The 17,047-nt window shown below is 34.4% G+C and overlaps 1 protein-coding gene across 1 annotated transcript in view; it reads left to right on the forward strand.

Moving 5' to 3' along the window:
* Positions 1-17,047, forward strand: part of GPM6A (glycoprotein M6A) — a 116,133-nt gene that overhangs the window by 92,304 nt on the left and 6,782 nt on the right. The window contains exons 4-6 of the mRNA XM_038134830.1: positions 11,866-12,019; positions 14,155-14,231; positions 15,537-15,602. Of these exons, the coding sequence (XP_037990758.1) occupies positions 11,866-12,019; positions 14,155-14,231; positions 15,537-15,602 (297 nt within the window). The remainder of the gene's footprint in view (positions 1-11,865; positions 12,020-14,154; positions 14,232-15,536; positions 15,603-17,047) is intronic.

A 17,047-nucleotide genomic window follows, 5' to 3' on the forward strand; every position in this document is an offset into this window, starting at 1 on the left:
TGTCTGAAGTTACTTGGGATTATTATTCTGGCTTTAGTGTCTGTGCTCTAGAGAGTATATGTCAATTAAACTTGATATCCTTTTGACTAGGTTGATTTTCATTGTCTCATACTTTAAATTCTTAAGGGAAAAATAACATCTTAGGCTTAAAATATAAATACAAAATATTTAAATTCAAGACAGAGATGTTTAGAATTTATTCATTTCCTTAACACATGCAATGATATCAAGAAATAAGACTAAGAACAACAAAAAGAATAGTGGAGGGGTTAATGAAACCAGATCAGTATTGTGTGGCAAGGCCAGATTGTCCAATTGCTAAAATAGTGCTGTAATAAATTTTGTTGAGTACAGTTGCCAAAATGAGGTAATGCTATTGAAAAGGGCTGGCAGATACTACAAGTTGCAAGAAAGATTACTTGTATACAGTTTTGAGCTAGTAATTTTGTAAATATTAAAAATCTAAACTGTCAAAGAATAAACAGTTGGTTTCTTTTAGCAGTGCCTTAATACTAACAGAAATGTATGCACAGGATATTTGTTGTTTTGAAAAATTAAAATGATAAAAATGGCTCCACATCAAAAACACCTTTGTAAAAACTCCAGTTGTGACTATGATTTCACATCACATTTGTTGATGTCTTTCTAAAAAGAAGTTTAACATTTAACATTTCAGTTAAAGTCTGAAAATGAAGTCGTTCAGCTTTACCATTGCCATCAGTTTTTTGTCATTAATATTTTGCAGGGGCAAATTTGTTATTTCTGTGACTAAACCTATTATGAAAAGGTGGGGAAAAAATCAATAAAAATTTCAAGAAAGAGAAATTTATCGTAACTTTGTATGGATAAGCTATATTTCTATATATGGAAATATGAAAAATAACACCTTTTTCTCTTTCTTAAGAAATATTTTTGAAAAGCAGACTTTTGAGAACACCGATAGCCAACATCTGAAGGAACTTTTCATGAGTTCTCCCTGACCTCTCTCCTTAGCTGCAAATAGCTCACTTTCTAGCTCTGAATGGGCAAAAGGAATTTTTTTGCCTGAAGCAATGGAAAAAGATATAGCTCAGCCTAACCTTTCCAGTGAATGTATAGTTGACTTATCAGCTGATATGAGCATTCAGGGGCTTAGCATCCAAGTTGCGTCAGGGCTGCCATGGAGTAGAGCCTCTCACCTCTGAGAGGGGCCTTGTGAAAGTGACAGAGAAGACTCTCACTGGCACTGTTTGCAGACTTAATTTACTGTGAAAAGTAAAACACAAGCAGTAAAACAATGCCAGTCACATTCGAGGAGGGATGCCTTTCATTCTAGGTTTCATTTTTCCATGCCTGAACATGCTTTTAGAGTGTTAAATAAATATTCATATAAAACTGTGCTGCAGCGTGATTAGTAAAGAATGGGAGACAGGCCTGAAGGCAACTGCAACACTGTTGTCATGCTTGCAATTTAATACCCTTCCTATTTATATTCAGCTCCCTTGGCCATGGAAAGCCTCATTTACACCTTGTTTTAGAATATCTGCTCACAGAGTCATCAGAAATACAATGACACTTTCCCCCTCATGTTATGTTATAAAATGGGAAAGGAGGTTTGGTTTTTGTTTTATTTCATCAGAAAAAAAATATATGAAGACTTCATTGTGGTAGTTGTTATTTCTATTTCTTTGTACCTTGCTTTTCAAAAAAAAAAAAAAACAAAAACGTTAAGGCTCTAAAGAAAGATGTTTTATATTCTAAACTGCACTTACATATACCTTCTGTATTTTTAGTTTTAGGAATATTTCATTTAATTACTGACAAGGATTTTTCTGCCTTTGAAAATAATTCTGGATACCTGATTACCTATGGGCTATTTCATATATGCTTCTTGAGTGCCTAAACTAAAACATTAACTTCCCAAAATATTGCCACATTTCATTTTGCAAAAAAACATGGAAGGTGCACAAATGTTTTGAAAAACCATCTGTGAACTCATCACTTCATCTTTTCCTTACCAGACCAGTTATTCTAGAGGCAGTGAAACTGCATCATATTGACATTTGATTCTTTGTGTAACAGGAGGAAGAGAGTTCAGTGCAGGCTCAGCTGGCTTTCCCACCCAGAACAGATGTATTATTTCTGAATGTTAGAAATGAAGCTCTCATTTCTGAAAATTAGATACGATGTCTGGATATTCTGGGGTAAAACTGCTGATCTGACAGACAGGGAGGCCTTGCTTCTTATTAAATTCTGCTCCATCTGAGGAATGTATTATGCTTCATACCATATTTATGAGAAATAAAGGACTTTCTCTCCAAGAGAGCAGATATCCTTATAGGTCCAGAATCCTTTAATCCAATCTTAACTGGGGAAAATATCTAAAAATCTCATGTCCTCATACATGTTTAGTTGTGTATGCTGTATGTAGTTTCAGACTGTGATATGGAAAAGGGGGAAGGTGAGATTCATAGTGCTCTGACCTTTCAGATTGCTCAACTGAAGACCAGAAACATGATTTTTTTTCCCCACAAATTACCCAGAAGCTAATGGTGTAGTTAACTTCAGAGGGATTATATTGTGGCACAGGTATATCCCACCTAATTAAGGTTGCCAAGAGAAAGGCCTACAGTCCTTCAGTAGTTAAAGGAGAGGGCAGCTTAGGCAAACTTTGTCAGGTGAATTGAATTTTTTTGTGACTGTCCTATTTTTTGCGAAGAGAATAACCCTCAAGTCTTTTAAGTTATGTCTTTTATATTAATATCTTCAATCAACTATATACATTTAGTTGGATGTATCCTGCCTGGCCCCTTTAGCTGGAATTTAGGTGAATAACTTTTGCTATCTAAACACTGCTGGAGTTAGTAGATGGAAGAAAACACATCAGCAATTTTATAGGTTGTTGGAATTAATTTTATCCCTGGATACTAAACCAGTCTTGAAATTTCTTTAGAGAGCTGTGTTCCTTGTAGTTTTCTGCACTTGATCATGAAATAGGAAGAACAAGCCCTAGCAGTCCAAAACTCAGTTGAATGGTTAAAAGAGTCATCTCTATGTCACTCTCCCCCAGCTGTATTGTTAATAATGGCATTTTGAAAAAAAAAAAAAAAAAAAAAGTAAGTTATTTTTCACTCTTTGTTATATCTTTAGAAATATTTTGCAATGAGCTCTAAAATGTTGTTATGCATACCTATGTTCTGAGTCTACTTTTTTCTGTCTTATTCCTGTAATCTGTCAAAGCCTTTTTGTTTTTCTTTATTGTATAGTTCCAGATCTTCTCACTCAGGAATATTGCACATGTAAAATCACACTTGCATTTGATATTCCTTTTCTCCCATTACTTCCCATGTGTTGTACATGCAGCCCTTTTGTTGACTGTGGTATTCATTAGTTCCTTTAATAGAGGGGTGTGCCAGACTTTGTAATGTGCCTTGCCAGTAGCTTCTCATCTTCTCTTGGTCTTGCTGCTCACTGACAGCAACGTTGTTGTTGGTGGTGATAAACTGGATGTTTTTCCTTCACATTGTGCTTTGTGTCTTGCACATTGATCACAGATTTCTTTTCTTGGCATGTAAGCTCAGTCAGTATTTTTTGTTAATTAAACTGCTGTCATGCATTTCCAAAGTATGCTTGACTTTGGGAGCGGTTGCACTTTCTCCATGGGCTTTAACTTTTTTTTATGGATCATCATAAAATGCTCAAGATGATAGCTTTATTTCCCCTATGTACAAATAATCCATCTCTGAATGTTTCATCAGATGATGACAGTTTTCCCGGATCCTTGCTCTCACCTGGCTAACTAATTAACTGCATCTAGACATCTTTTTTTTTTCCTACTTATTTAAGCCTTTGAATATCATTTGAATTATCACAAATTCATTATTTTTATGGTGTCAGAAAATTCACAGAAACCATACACCTTTGTTTTTCTTATAAATTTCATCTTCCTGTTGATGTCTTATGAATTCATAATTAGCTTTGTAAATATTTTTGGTTGTTGCTTGCATGGGAAGGAGGGAAACTTTAAATATATTTAAGGTCACAATAAAAGCTTAAAAGGCTGTGTTATTGACTTTGAATGCTTGGCAAGACAGGAATCAAGGAAGCAAGGTCCCTACCCTTTAATTTTCACACAAGCTTCTCAAAGCCCATTAAGAAAATATCAGGAAAAAAACCTTTTTTTTTTTGACAGCCAAGTATTAACCTTGAGTGACACATTTGTATAGACTTATAACTATTATTTCTGCTTTCTAGTTTAAGCTTCACTGCCTTGTGTTCAACTACAAACCATGGAAACTTCCTTTAAAATATTGCATTGCCAATTTTGGAAATGTAAAACATGTAAACAATCTGTATTGTTCAGTCCTTTCCTGGCTGAGTATTACATCTTCATCTGTGTATAGAAAACTTGTCATCACTGAAAACCATTAGAGTATGGTTTATAAAAAATTTATCAGCTGTTTGGTAGCATAACCTAGTAAATTTACTACTAGGACCAGCCTACATTTTCAGGGAAAATGTAATGATGGAACTGATTGGTTTTTGTACTTAATGTCTTCGAATTGAGTAGTTATGTGACATGAACATAAGAAGGAGAGCACATGAAAAGGTTATTTAGTGAAGATATCCCTATTTTAAAAGCTACTAATACGTATTTCAAAAAGCCATTTTTAAAACCAAATTATTTATCTTCAGTCCCATTTAAATACAAAGCAAATATCTTAACTGTGTTCCCAGACAGTACTTCCTAAAATTAGAACAATACCACCAGAAAGGAAAACTAGAGGAGAAGGATAACTTTGTGAATGTAAAAATATGAGCACATGCATTTTGAGAAAAAATAATTTTGGTTTGAAAAATTGTAAAAAATTTACATAGGAAATTCTGCTTTTGTCAAGCAGTAGTAAAGATCCAATGCTTTCTGTAGGGCTTCAGAAGCCTGTCAGACTGCAAAAATTATAGTCTTGTCTGAAGGATATAAAACAACTAATGATAACTTTAAGCAACACAATGCTACAAGCCCATCAACATTCTAAAGAAAATTCAGAAATAAAAACCAAATTACAATATTTGGTTTCTAAGGAAGTACCAAAGAGAAAAATTATATCATCTTAAGGTAAAACTTTGTCTTGCATCTATGCAAAGCTGTCTGCTTCAAACTGATAGTTCATCAATTTCTTTACTAAGCAATATTTCAAAAAGTGAATGAATTTGTTAGAGAATAATTCCTAACATGACTGTGGAAATCTCCTCCCACACTGCTACCAACAAATCAATAGCATAAATCAAAAAGTAAGCCAGTTTTTTACATGCATCCAAATGGTTTCCAAAGCAATAGAAATAATGCATGGAATATTTTAACCTTAAAAGAAATTTAGAAAAATATATGTGCAGATGAAAAGCAGAAAGCAACAGTGAGAATTGATCCTAATTTGACAAAATCAGTTTTTCTTCCATCTAAACTATCTGTAGAAGAAAAATGTTTTAAAAAGCCAAACAAAACTGTTCCAATATAATTTTAATTTTCTGGGATTTTATATTTTTATGTTAACATATTTTAATAATCAAAGGAAATTCTCATTAGGTAGTATTCAGTAAATAAATGAACTTCAATTAGGCAAACCTGAGAATTCTGTCCCTTTATGGAGAGAAATTTGGACCAATATTGGCTTTTTTTTTTTTTCCCCTCTCAAAGCAGTTGACTTGAATGCAAGCCAAGGAATATCAACCACATGACAGTAATGGCACGCCATGAAATCCATCCATGTTTGAACAAGACTTTTGGAGCTGTGCCTGGGAGTAGAATATGTTAGAGAGAGAGAGAGAGGATGAACATGCTTGTAGAGGCAATTGTAAATGTCCAACAAGTGATTGTTAGCAATGGAAGTGATGTTATAGAAAAGACTTTACATGTGTTTATTTTATGTGGTTTACAGTGATAATATCAGAACAACAGTCTCTTCCAGAAGCATTGTATACAGAAGGAGACAAGTTGAAATATTTTTCCTTAATTTTTATTTCTCTCCATGAATGAGACATGGAGATTTGGAGAATGCTATTTAGTACAGAAATGAAAATATTAGAGACCATTTCCTTGTAAGCTACTCAACAGTCCTTCTTTAACATGTTTATGTCTAAAGACAACGGTTTCGTTCTTTTTTTCATCTATATTTAAATAAATAATAGCATTTTTGGTTCTAGACAACATTTTAAAATAAGCAGCTGAGGCTGTTTGAGCTTCTGCATTGTTAAAATGTTTTCCAGAGGAACTCAGCAAGTTTTCTACTCGCTCTCTTTCATATTTGCATATGGGGAATTATGCATGTAAAATTCTGTCATTAAAAAATCCATTGGGAAGAGGTGGAACTATTTATGGAGGGAATCTTTTTTAAAAATGAAAAAAAAATTACAAAAATCTGCTGGATTAAATCTGAACCTCTGAAAGGAACTAAACTCCTGTGGGGTAAAAATACAGGTGATGAACAGGAACAAATATCTAATCATTGAACTGCTCTGTCAGAAAAGTTTATTGATAAAGAGCCTTTATTGAGTTTGGACAGCTGGTGTAGAGGTGTATTCAGAGCCCTGCATTATAGAAAATTAAATGCAAATGAACAACAGGCCTGAAGTGGGAACAAACACATGTAGTACTTTAACTCTGACTTGTAACCTGAAGAGAGAACTGTGCAATCTACCAGTACTCTCCCAGTACAACTGCAGCAAGACAAATTTCAACATTTGAGAAAGTATGTGTCAGCTGCAATGAATAATTAAAAAAGAGTATGCAAATGCATTTATGCAGAATGTGTGCAGGGTAAAGAGACAGTAGCAATAACTCAGAGGATTTTTTTTTCTGGGTAAAATGAACAAGATGAAGCAGAAGGCCTGAAAGGCAAAGGTCAGTTATGAATTTGAAGCTGGGGAAAGTGTTAAAACTAAATAGGTTTTATTAGATTTGGAATTGAATATATGGACAATTGAAAGTGAATGAGACATTTGAGAGACGGGACAATTCAGGAAGAAATTGAAAAGATCTTTCTGCTCATGCTTCTGTGTGGCCAAAAAAATCCAACACAGTGCCTTGTTCTGGAAAATGCACCCAAAACCAGGGCTGCACTGCACTGCAGAGGCCAGCTGCTTCCCAGTATTCCCATAAGAGACAGCCAGGTTCACCCTGGGCTTGTTCTGGGTGGTGTCCAGCACTGCCAGGGCTTCATAATGAGGCGTGATAGGCTTGGAGCAGGATGGATGTACATGATCCCTGTAGGTATGGTTTTGATCTCTGGCAAAAGCTGTTTAAGGGAATTTCTGAAGCAGTGAAGAGGTTTGGAAGGAACCTCTTAGTTCATGTAGCTGAAAGTAAACATTTTTTGTGTGCGTGTCATAGGATAATAAATCTCAAAGTGATGCAAAAACAGCAAGATGCACATTTTTTTCCTACTCTCTGCGTTGAGAGCTTACATCAGGGAGTTCATATAAAATAAATATATGATGAGATTGAGAGAAAGTGTAAAAGTAGTGAGTGGTGTGGAACAAATATAAAATTACATGGCAACATGAGCTTTCTGGAGTTAAGTTTTATTTGGGCACTTAATTTGTTGCTACGTTTCTGTATTATTTTTCTTGTTGTAAGCTATAGTGTCCTCATAAAATGAAATTAATGAGGTTTAATTTATTTCCTTTTCATTCCATTTCTGCTTGTAGAAACTGTACCTTCCAGATAAGATTGCACTGTCTCAGTCCCTAGGGTCATTGAAGCCATCATACAATGTTTCTTCAGGGGTACTAAATTATTGATAACAAAACTAAAACAAGAAGAGTATTTGAAATTTAATGAATGTGCTTTTCATGGGACAAGTACCCATAAATTAGGAAAGAAGGAGGCAAAAAAAAAAAGCCAAACTAACCAGCAGCTGAAATCTTGATCTTATTAAAATAGAGAGGATTTGAGTAATGTTTTCCATGGAAAAAGGATTTCAACCAGCTATGACCAGCAGGGAAGTTATGCTCCACACAAACCATTTCAGAATATTCTCTGAAATACCTGCTTCCTGACACTGGTGTGTTTTGATTAAAAAGATGATTCCAGAAGGTTGATGATTTGCCTGCTCTGATAATTTATAACTCAGAAAAGCCATTACAGGCACTGAAAAGCTTAAAAATCTGACAAGAGCATTTTGCCAGCCACAGTGATGATACAAAAAACCCCAAAACGTTAAAAAAGGGTAAAGATTTCTTCGTTCAAATAATTATTCATTTCAGTTATTCTTTGCAAATGTGAGCTGAGTTTAAATTAGTGATCTTTCATCTTCATGATTTGGTAGATGAATTTCACTACCATTTCTAGCTTGTTCTGAGTTTATGAGTTTGACTTCTTAGAGTGAAAATCGAACTGATCAGAGAAAGTAATTCTCACTATAAACACAATAGCTGGGATGCTAAAGGACAAACTGTGATACCTCTTTAGGATGCTGTACTGCTACTTCAGAAATCTTCAGCTTGTCACATAGCAGAATGCTACTTCAAAGGAGAAAGATCCCTTTGAATCTCAGGAGATTGGCTTCTGAATTTAATTCCTGGAGAGAACAGGCTCCTTAAGCATTCCTTGTAAGTTCTCTTGAGTGAAGAGGGAAGGCTGTAATAGCAGAGAAAATTATCTAAATAAATACTTTATTCTTCCCCGTGCTTTTTTAAAAATCAAATAATTAATAATTTCATTCAATTATAACAAGAAGCTACCACCTGCTATAAATAGAAACTAATAATTTGTTGTACAAAGCTAAACTTTTTTTACTGCCCTTACAGCAGGAAGTATATTACTGCCCAGACCACATTTCTGTGGTTTGCTTCACTGATATCAGTGATAGCAGCTTTCAGGAATAACCCACAATTACCACAAGGTTTAACTTGAAGTTTTGTATTTTAGTTATTCTTACATAACCAAAAGAAACTTCCGGATTTTTTCTGTCTTCTTGGTGTTCTTGGTGTTATGACATGAAATTAGGCATGTCATTGGCCATTGGCTCTTCAGACAGAGGAAAACTTTCCTGACAGAGGATGTTCTTTCTTTTCTAAAATATGTTTTTAAAATGAAATCATCATTTGAGCAATTTTTCTGAGAGGCTCAACCAATCAGATTCACGTTTTTAAAGCGAATCCGTTCCGTAACTAGCAGACAATTCTCTCTGACAAGGCAGCTCTTGTGACTCACAGCAGCTATCATATGACAGATTTCTACTACCATTTTATGCCCAAGGCAGATTTTTTACAGGCTAATAAGCTCTGTTTTCCCCCACTTTGCTATACTAGCACTTTGTATTATCTCATTTGAAATTTTTGAGTAGGCTTCTTTATCATTACTACAGATCAGAAAATAAATAGATATTAAAAAGAATTTGTAAAGCTCATAGTAAGGCCTATCTTTTTTTCTCCATTTGGTGCTAATCACAAAATGGGAAAATTCTCAAATCTATATGGAGCCTGGTCATAAACACAGTTATTACATTTCAGTGATGTAACTAATTTAAAAGATTTAGTACTTCATTAAATTATACGGATGTGCTACACTGGAGACGTACTAAATTAATTAGGTATTGTTTATTTCACAAATTCTAGAAGGATCACAAGTAAGACTTCAGACTTACTTGTTTTTGACAAGCTAAGAATAGAGTCTAGAAGGCTGGTTTACTTTTAAAACACTTCTAGAATAAATGAGAATTTAAAGTCTATACAAAGACAGTCTTCTTTCTTATTTAGTATTCCTGCCTTAGAAAAAAAATGAGTGCAACCCTTTAGCTTGATAGTAAATTAAGATTGGACATAGCAATTTACTTGGGGATTCATACCCCTGAATCTACATTTCTGTGTAATTTTCCAAGTGATTATTTGTAAGTGTGTGCCTGGGGTGAAGACAGATATTTCTTCATTAACACTGTAGAAAAAAAAAATAAAACAGTAAAAGAACAATAGCAACAACAACAGAAAAAGGAGCATGTAGAGAACAGTATTTACTTGTGTTAACTATTTGCTCTGAGGTAGATGGGATAGAATTTCCAATATATAAAGCTTCTGACTCATGGAAATATCTATAGCAGTATTCAAGGGTGCATATTTATTTTGGACTTTGTTATCACCTTCTCTATTTTACCAGCTGGGTTTGTAGTAAGTGGGTTATTGGGAAATTTTGGTAAGGAAAACAGCTGTTACCTGCATTAATGCATTTTTAGAAATCTTTATGTGTAAATTAGACACATCTAGTTTTGTCTAATTAGTTGGATGTTGAGGAAAAAGTTAAAACAGTTTGTAACCCTCAAACTGGTAAGCATGAATGTAAAGTATGAGTATAGAAGCATGGAGAACTAACTCAAAAAAAGTATAGAGAGCTGATATCAAAAGTATTAAACAGCTTTTCAAACTACTAATACAAGTCTCATTTACCTAGAGACAGTCAGGAAAATTAATCTGAAATAAATTTTTAACTGGATTAATTAAACTACATTAAATCCCTATGTAAATACACTTCCTCAGAATTAAAATTACTTTTATTTAATAATATTTGGAAGTGACTTAAAGTAAATCAAATTAAGGTCTCTTTGATATTGCTTGAGAACATCCATCCTATATCTTCAGAGCAATAACTGTACCTCATTTAAAACTCAGACCTCTTGTTGTTTTGGATTGCTTTTCCTGATCAGATCAATGGGATAAGCCACTCTGCTACAATTTTTAGTACCATTTACAACCTTTTAGATTCTGACCTTTTTTTAATTTACGTAATTAACATCTGCACATATATAAGGCTTTTTTCCTGTATTACCTGAATTGAGAGATCTTGCATTAAAAAAACAAACAAAAAAAATGAAAATATCATCCATTTCCACCTTATTTACTCTTTAAGGTTTAATTTTTAGCAGATTTTTTATCAGCTTATTCAGCTTTCAAAAATATTTCTTATGTCTTATTCTCAGAGCCAATATTTTTCTCAGGTAAGCAGCTAGAAAAATGTTAGTGGGATGAAAATTTTTTTGTTTCCAGTAATGTGTTTCAATTCATCAGCATTTCTGAAGCCACCAAATACTGGGGCTATTTGGATTCAGTACTTAGAGACTATGTTTCCCCATTTTACCATGTAGCCTCTCCATATCCTTTCCACAGCATAAAATGAAAAGATGGTTTGTTATTAATAAATGTTTCCCAGTGGTGTCAGGCCAGCAAAGGAGCAGCAAGGTAGCATGTTTACATATTTATAGGATATTTGCTTACTTTTTCCTGAATGATGAATTTGCTTGTAGATCCCAAATATGTATTAATGCTATAACAGAATGGCAAAAATATAGTCTCATTGGTTCAATGCCAAACGGATTTGCTGGTGAGATTTTGTGGCCATCACAGATAAAGGCTCATTTTTATTAAAAGCCCAATTTTAAAAGAAAAAGAAGCAAAGCCTACAGTATTTAATTTTAATTTTTTTACTTCATGATTGATAGTGGAAGATACAACCATAGGAATTCTTGTCCTAACAATGGAGTAGTGGCGATGAGAGAGAGGGACAGATATGTGTCACAGAGCACGCAGCTGTCAGTACTTCAGGGGTGCTGCTTTGCACCCATCGCTGGCACAAGAGTGAGAGGAACATGGAGTTGGCTTGCACTTCTGGAAGCATAATTCTTGTTCTTCAGAAATGCCATGTTAGTGCTCTGGCATCATTTTGACCTGATCATTAATGGATTATCTGACCAAAACCATAAATTAAATGAGGACGGAAGCAGACAAAGCCAATCATAGATGCATTTGTTACTTCTCTGTGGTTCCTTTTTTTTCCAATGGTGAATCAGTTCAGTTCTGACTTACCACTGGTTTTGTTTTGTTTTTCTTTTTTTACTGCAGTTTATTATGCTGACATACATCTTTATGTTGGCCTGGCTTGGAGTTACAGCTTTCACTTCTCTGCCTGTTTACATGTACTTCAATCTGTGGACCATTTGCCGAAATGCCACCGTAGTGGATGGAGCTAATCTCTGCTTGGATCTTCGCCAGTATGGTATGTAAATTAAAAGCACTAAATGAAAAGTAAGGTTTCACAAAAGAAAGCATTCCACTGCTTTGTTTCCGTGCAACTGAAATGAACTGTTCAGAGTTTCTGAAGCAATTGTTAAGTGCCTCTCTCTGCTAGACTAGTTTTACCCACTAGTCTAGGCAGTGTATAAAAGATGAATGGCATTGCCTGTCCTGACTAAACCTGAGTCAACCTTGTCCATCATCCCAGAGTAATGAAAATCTGGCATGGGACTTTGGTTTAGTCTCTTCTTTAGAAATTGCTGGAACTTGTCTAAAATACTTAATTAGTCATTTAGCTGGAGAGTGACTTTAAATCTTGTGGTAGGACACTGACTCGGAGATGTGAGATCCTAGGTTATCAGCTGTCTCTGCAGAGGTGAACTGGGATACAAGATTAATTTATGAGGAACAACATACTTTATGAGGAACAACAATACTGATAGCAGCACTCTAAGAAAGTGGTGGAAAGAGAGATAGAGAGAAAGTGGGGCTAAAGCCTGGATGCTGGATGTTAGAATAATGTGGGGATATGCAGCTATATGTGTTTTGAGAGAATGTGAAATTTGGTTTGAAAGGAATTGGTGATCTTAAAATATCTGAGAATTCTTGTGTTGGTGATGGTAATTCAATTCCTTCCTTCTACAAGACTGGTTTGATTCTACATGTCTTGGTGATTTCTCATCCCACAGAGCTTTGGGCAATCATATTCTCAACAGACAGTTTCTTATCTTTCTTTTGTTTCCTTGGCCTAAAATAAAATCACAGTTTATTTTTAATTGTTATGTAAAGATATAAAAGATGTTGCATTTCTTTGCAAGGAAATGGTTTCAATAATAATAAACATTTCAATTAACCTGAATTAAAATATTTGACATTTTTCTTTCATAAGAGGGAAGGAAACTTGGGGGTTTTTATTGTTTGGGTTTTTTCCCTACACAGCATGTCAGGTGAGTTTAAAAAGCAATTATCTGTACAGATCCCATCAAGTGTATTATTTTTCTTTCTATGACCTTTTATTTTGTTAATATTCATGACTATTTTTTTATTAATTCTATTTAGAATGTTCATAGAACACTAACATATACAGTGTGTATTCTGTGATTGTACCTGTTTCCTGTAGATTCAGTGCAAAAAACACTGATTGGTGTTAGGAAAGAACCATTTCTCATGGTAACTGAGTTAATTACAGTTTTTCCTTCAAGCTAATCTTTGATTTAGTATCTGGATGCTAGCTAAAAGAAGCAAGGTAGTAGATTCTACTGATTATTGCTGAAAAGAGAAACAATAAAGTATAAGTTTTTGTAATGCTTTTTTATAACTTGTGAAAGAAGCTTTATACCAGATCAATATGTTTGACACCAATATACAGCACATTTTTCCACATGAGGGTAGAGAAGATTTGTGAACTTTTGAAATGTATGAACTGGTTGCAAATAATTTCTGGTTCTTTAATTGTTGTGCTGATCAAAATAGGGAATAAAGATATTTTCAAAAATGGCAGAAAAATTGTTACCTGCATGTTTCTTACTAGGGCTTTTACTAAATAGATAATGTATTTTGTCCTGGCTGAAATAGAATCCTAGAATCCTAGAATAGTTTTATTTGAAAGACATCTTAAAGACAAGTTCCAACCCCTTACCATGGAGCAGGGAGACATTCCTCTAGATCAGGTTGCTCAGGACCCCATCCAACCTGTCCTTCAACACTTCCAGGGATGAGAAAAGTCCACCATTTCTCAGGGAAACATGTTCCAGTGCCTCAACACCCTCACAATAAGTAATTCCTCCCTACATCTAACCTAAACTTATCCCCTTTCAGTTGAAGCCATTACCCCTTGTTCTGCTGCCGCCTGCCCTTGTATAAAGTCCCTCTCCAGCTCTCTTGACAGACCCTTTTAGTTACTGGAAGGGTGCCATAAGGTGTCTCCAAAACCTTCTCTTCTCCAGGCTGTGCAATCCCATGTGCCTCAGCTTGTCTTCACAGGAGAGTTGCTCCAGACTCCTGATTGTCAACAAAACCCAGATATCATTGTTAAAATAAGTTCTTAGCTTTTCTCATATAAAGGAAGTCAATCTGTATCAGGAATTCCAAATAATGTGAATATTTATTCTTCTCCAGGTATTGTAACTATCGGAGAGGAAAAGAAGGTTTGCACCTCATCAGAAAGTTTCATCAAGATGTGTGACTCTAACGAGGTAAATAAATATCATAGTGGTTTTGGCAAATCCATAATATATGTTGTAGCAGGAAGTAGCTGATATATGTTTCTTACTGTTAACGGTCTAATTCTAGCTATGGTGATGGATTAAATCACGGTGAAAAATACAGTCAAGCAAGTAGTTTTCCTAGTCTTTTACCAAATTTAGTCAGTGCAATTTCTCCAACCATTTGTTTTCTAAATATGCTTGTGGTTTGTTTGATTGGTTTTTTTTTAATAACTCCATAATCTTGTTCTTAATTGCTGAGATGTTTTTGAAAGGTAATGCCTCTGCTGCACAATGAATAGGTCCATATAGTGAATCACTGATTGAAGTGCTTATGACTACTGTTGTGACAGGAGTGTAAAGATTTCAAATGGATTTGGCCAAACCTTGTTGAGCATTAGGACAGTAGCTCTTAGTACATTTTCCTTTTTAGTTTTTCCCTTGGGCAAATGCCACCCATTTCAGTGCAGCTGAGGGTTCTGGTTTTGTTTTCAAATGAAAAAGGATGAAGACAGGACAAAGAAAATTATATCTGCCTAAAACAAAGAGAGGCTAAAATGTTGGTCCCTCTGAAGCCAGAAGTATCAACATTTGCTAAGTGTTTTACTGGGTCTTACTATGGTTGAATAAATCTTAGAGGGAAGGTACACAATCCTCCCTTACACCAAAACCATTTAAGAAAATGCAGCTCTTGAGGTGCAGTTGACTCTCTGTGGCTGCTGCATAAACCAGGTCACTGACATCAAAAGCAAATGTAATAATTTGTTTTGGAGTGAGGTGAGGATGGTGGTTAATTTGAATTATGTAAGTAACCTGGTTTAGATTATATCAAGATGAACAAATTTGAGGGGAAGGTGGATCAATATATGAGGATGCAAAGCTGCAGTTAATGAAGGGAAAATGGAGTTGCTTAGGCTGTCTCTGCCACTGGAGAAGCCACCACAAACATGATTCTTTTAAGCTAGTATTGGAGCATTGGGGCATAAAAAACCAGGAACAAAGCCCTCAAAATATACTGGAGTTTTTATTTTTAAATAATTAATTTTCTTAATATTTTATTACATAAATGCTGTATATTTAAATAGTTATGCATTTTCCCCCAACATGAGAATTGTAACAAAACAAGCACAATGACATGTATTGATATCAATCTCTTGGAAAACTATTCCTATTCATTACTTTTGTGGAAGGGTGGCACCAGGAAGGTAATTATTTGTTCTATGTTAGTCTGAATTTTTGTTCACTTTCTGTTTGCTGTACAACCATGGAAGTCCTTTTCTTTGCCTCCTTTTGCAGCTAAACATGACATTCCACTTGTTCATTGTGGCACTTGCTGGAGCTGGAGCAGCAGTCATTGCTATGGTAAGCTAGCAAACCCCTCTATACCTCATGTGAATTGCTGATACCTTCTGGTTCTGACTTAGGATAAGCTGTTCAATTCCCATACTATCACTCCGAGCTATTATTTAAATATAGTTCTGTAATTAAATACTCTCCCTTTTCTTCTTCTTCTTTTTTTTTAATATATTGATGGATTCCCTTTTAAGTAGAATATCATGATTACTTTTTTGAATCAAAAAACACCTTTAAGTACATGCTAAGAATTTTCTCTCTTCTCTTGCTATATTCACACAAGTGTCTGAATTCACATGTCTGTGTTGTAACCACAGTATTATACTTTTATGATCTCTGCCTTTCTGGGTATTCATAGGCTTGCCACACTGCTATTTTAGGAGCAGAATCTTTTTGTCACTTCTGTGAATATATATGAATGTGTTGATTTTTCTGTCAGGACTAATTTTTCTACTCCTTTATAATGAAGATTACTTGAAATTTTGACATTTTGTCAATGAGAAGGTTCCACTGAGAAAAAAGTGTGTGAGCTAGTGCCCTGCTCTTCTGTCTTTTGTCTGCTGCATTTGCTTAGGCATAAAGATATTTTTAGACTCACAATTCTCTACTGGTGCAGGATTGCATTATGCATGCTGAAATGGGAAATGAAAAGTGACTGTTACTTCGTTCTGATGCTTTCATAAGTGTTACTGGTGGTGATTCCTATATAATGCTTATACTAGTAATTTTTTATGGATCATAGGGCCATGATTTGTTTTGTTAGCCTTATAATTACATTTATAAAACAAGTACATTCAGAAAATATTAAATGAAGCTAGTACTCCTCTTACATCAATGACATTTTTTGGTTTTTATCTGCCATTTTTTCATTATTACATGACACCCTGCAAATAGCAAAGATAGCTAAATTAAAAAAATATATTTTCAGTGTATTTTTTTTTTGTTTCAAGGCCACAAATAATATGTGTAATAGTAGAATGCAATTGATAATAATAATTTAATTGTTTTTTCAAACTGAAATTTTTTTGCTTATAGTTCCAAAAATGGTGACCATATAGCAATTATGATAATATATAATTAGTTTTAGGAAATTAAATCTAAGAGATCATTAGTTTTCCATTCTGTGATTATTTTGAAGTATATTCAGTAGATGTCATAAAATGCTATTTTGTTCAGATGAAAATTCTGCATTTCAAACAAAAGTTTTGAATTCAAATAGCCACCAAATGATATTTAATGAAAAATAACACATCTTCAGTGCAAGCATATTAAATAAATACATTGGGCCACATAGTTTAAATACATAATACTTTCAATGAAGCTTTTAAAAAGACCCTTCGAAGCTCAGCATATCAAAGATACCATAGCTGCATTACACAAGGCACAAATACCCTTTGAATTCACTTTGATGGTGCACATTTATTCACATATTTTTGAAGGATTACCCATTTCCA

Source organism: Motacilla alba, chromosome 4, assembly GCF_015832195.1.
Source record: "Motacilla alba alba isolate MOTALB_02 chromosome 4, Motacilla_alba_V1.0_pri, whole genome shotgun sequence".
In the NCBI taxonomy this organism is placed as follows: domain Eukaryota; kingdom Metazoa; phylum Chordata; class Aves; order Passeriformes; family Motacillidae; genus Motacilla; species Motacilla alba.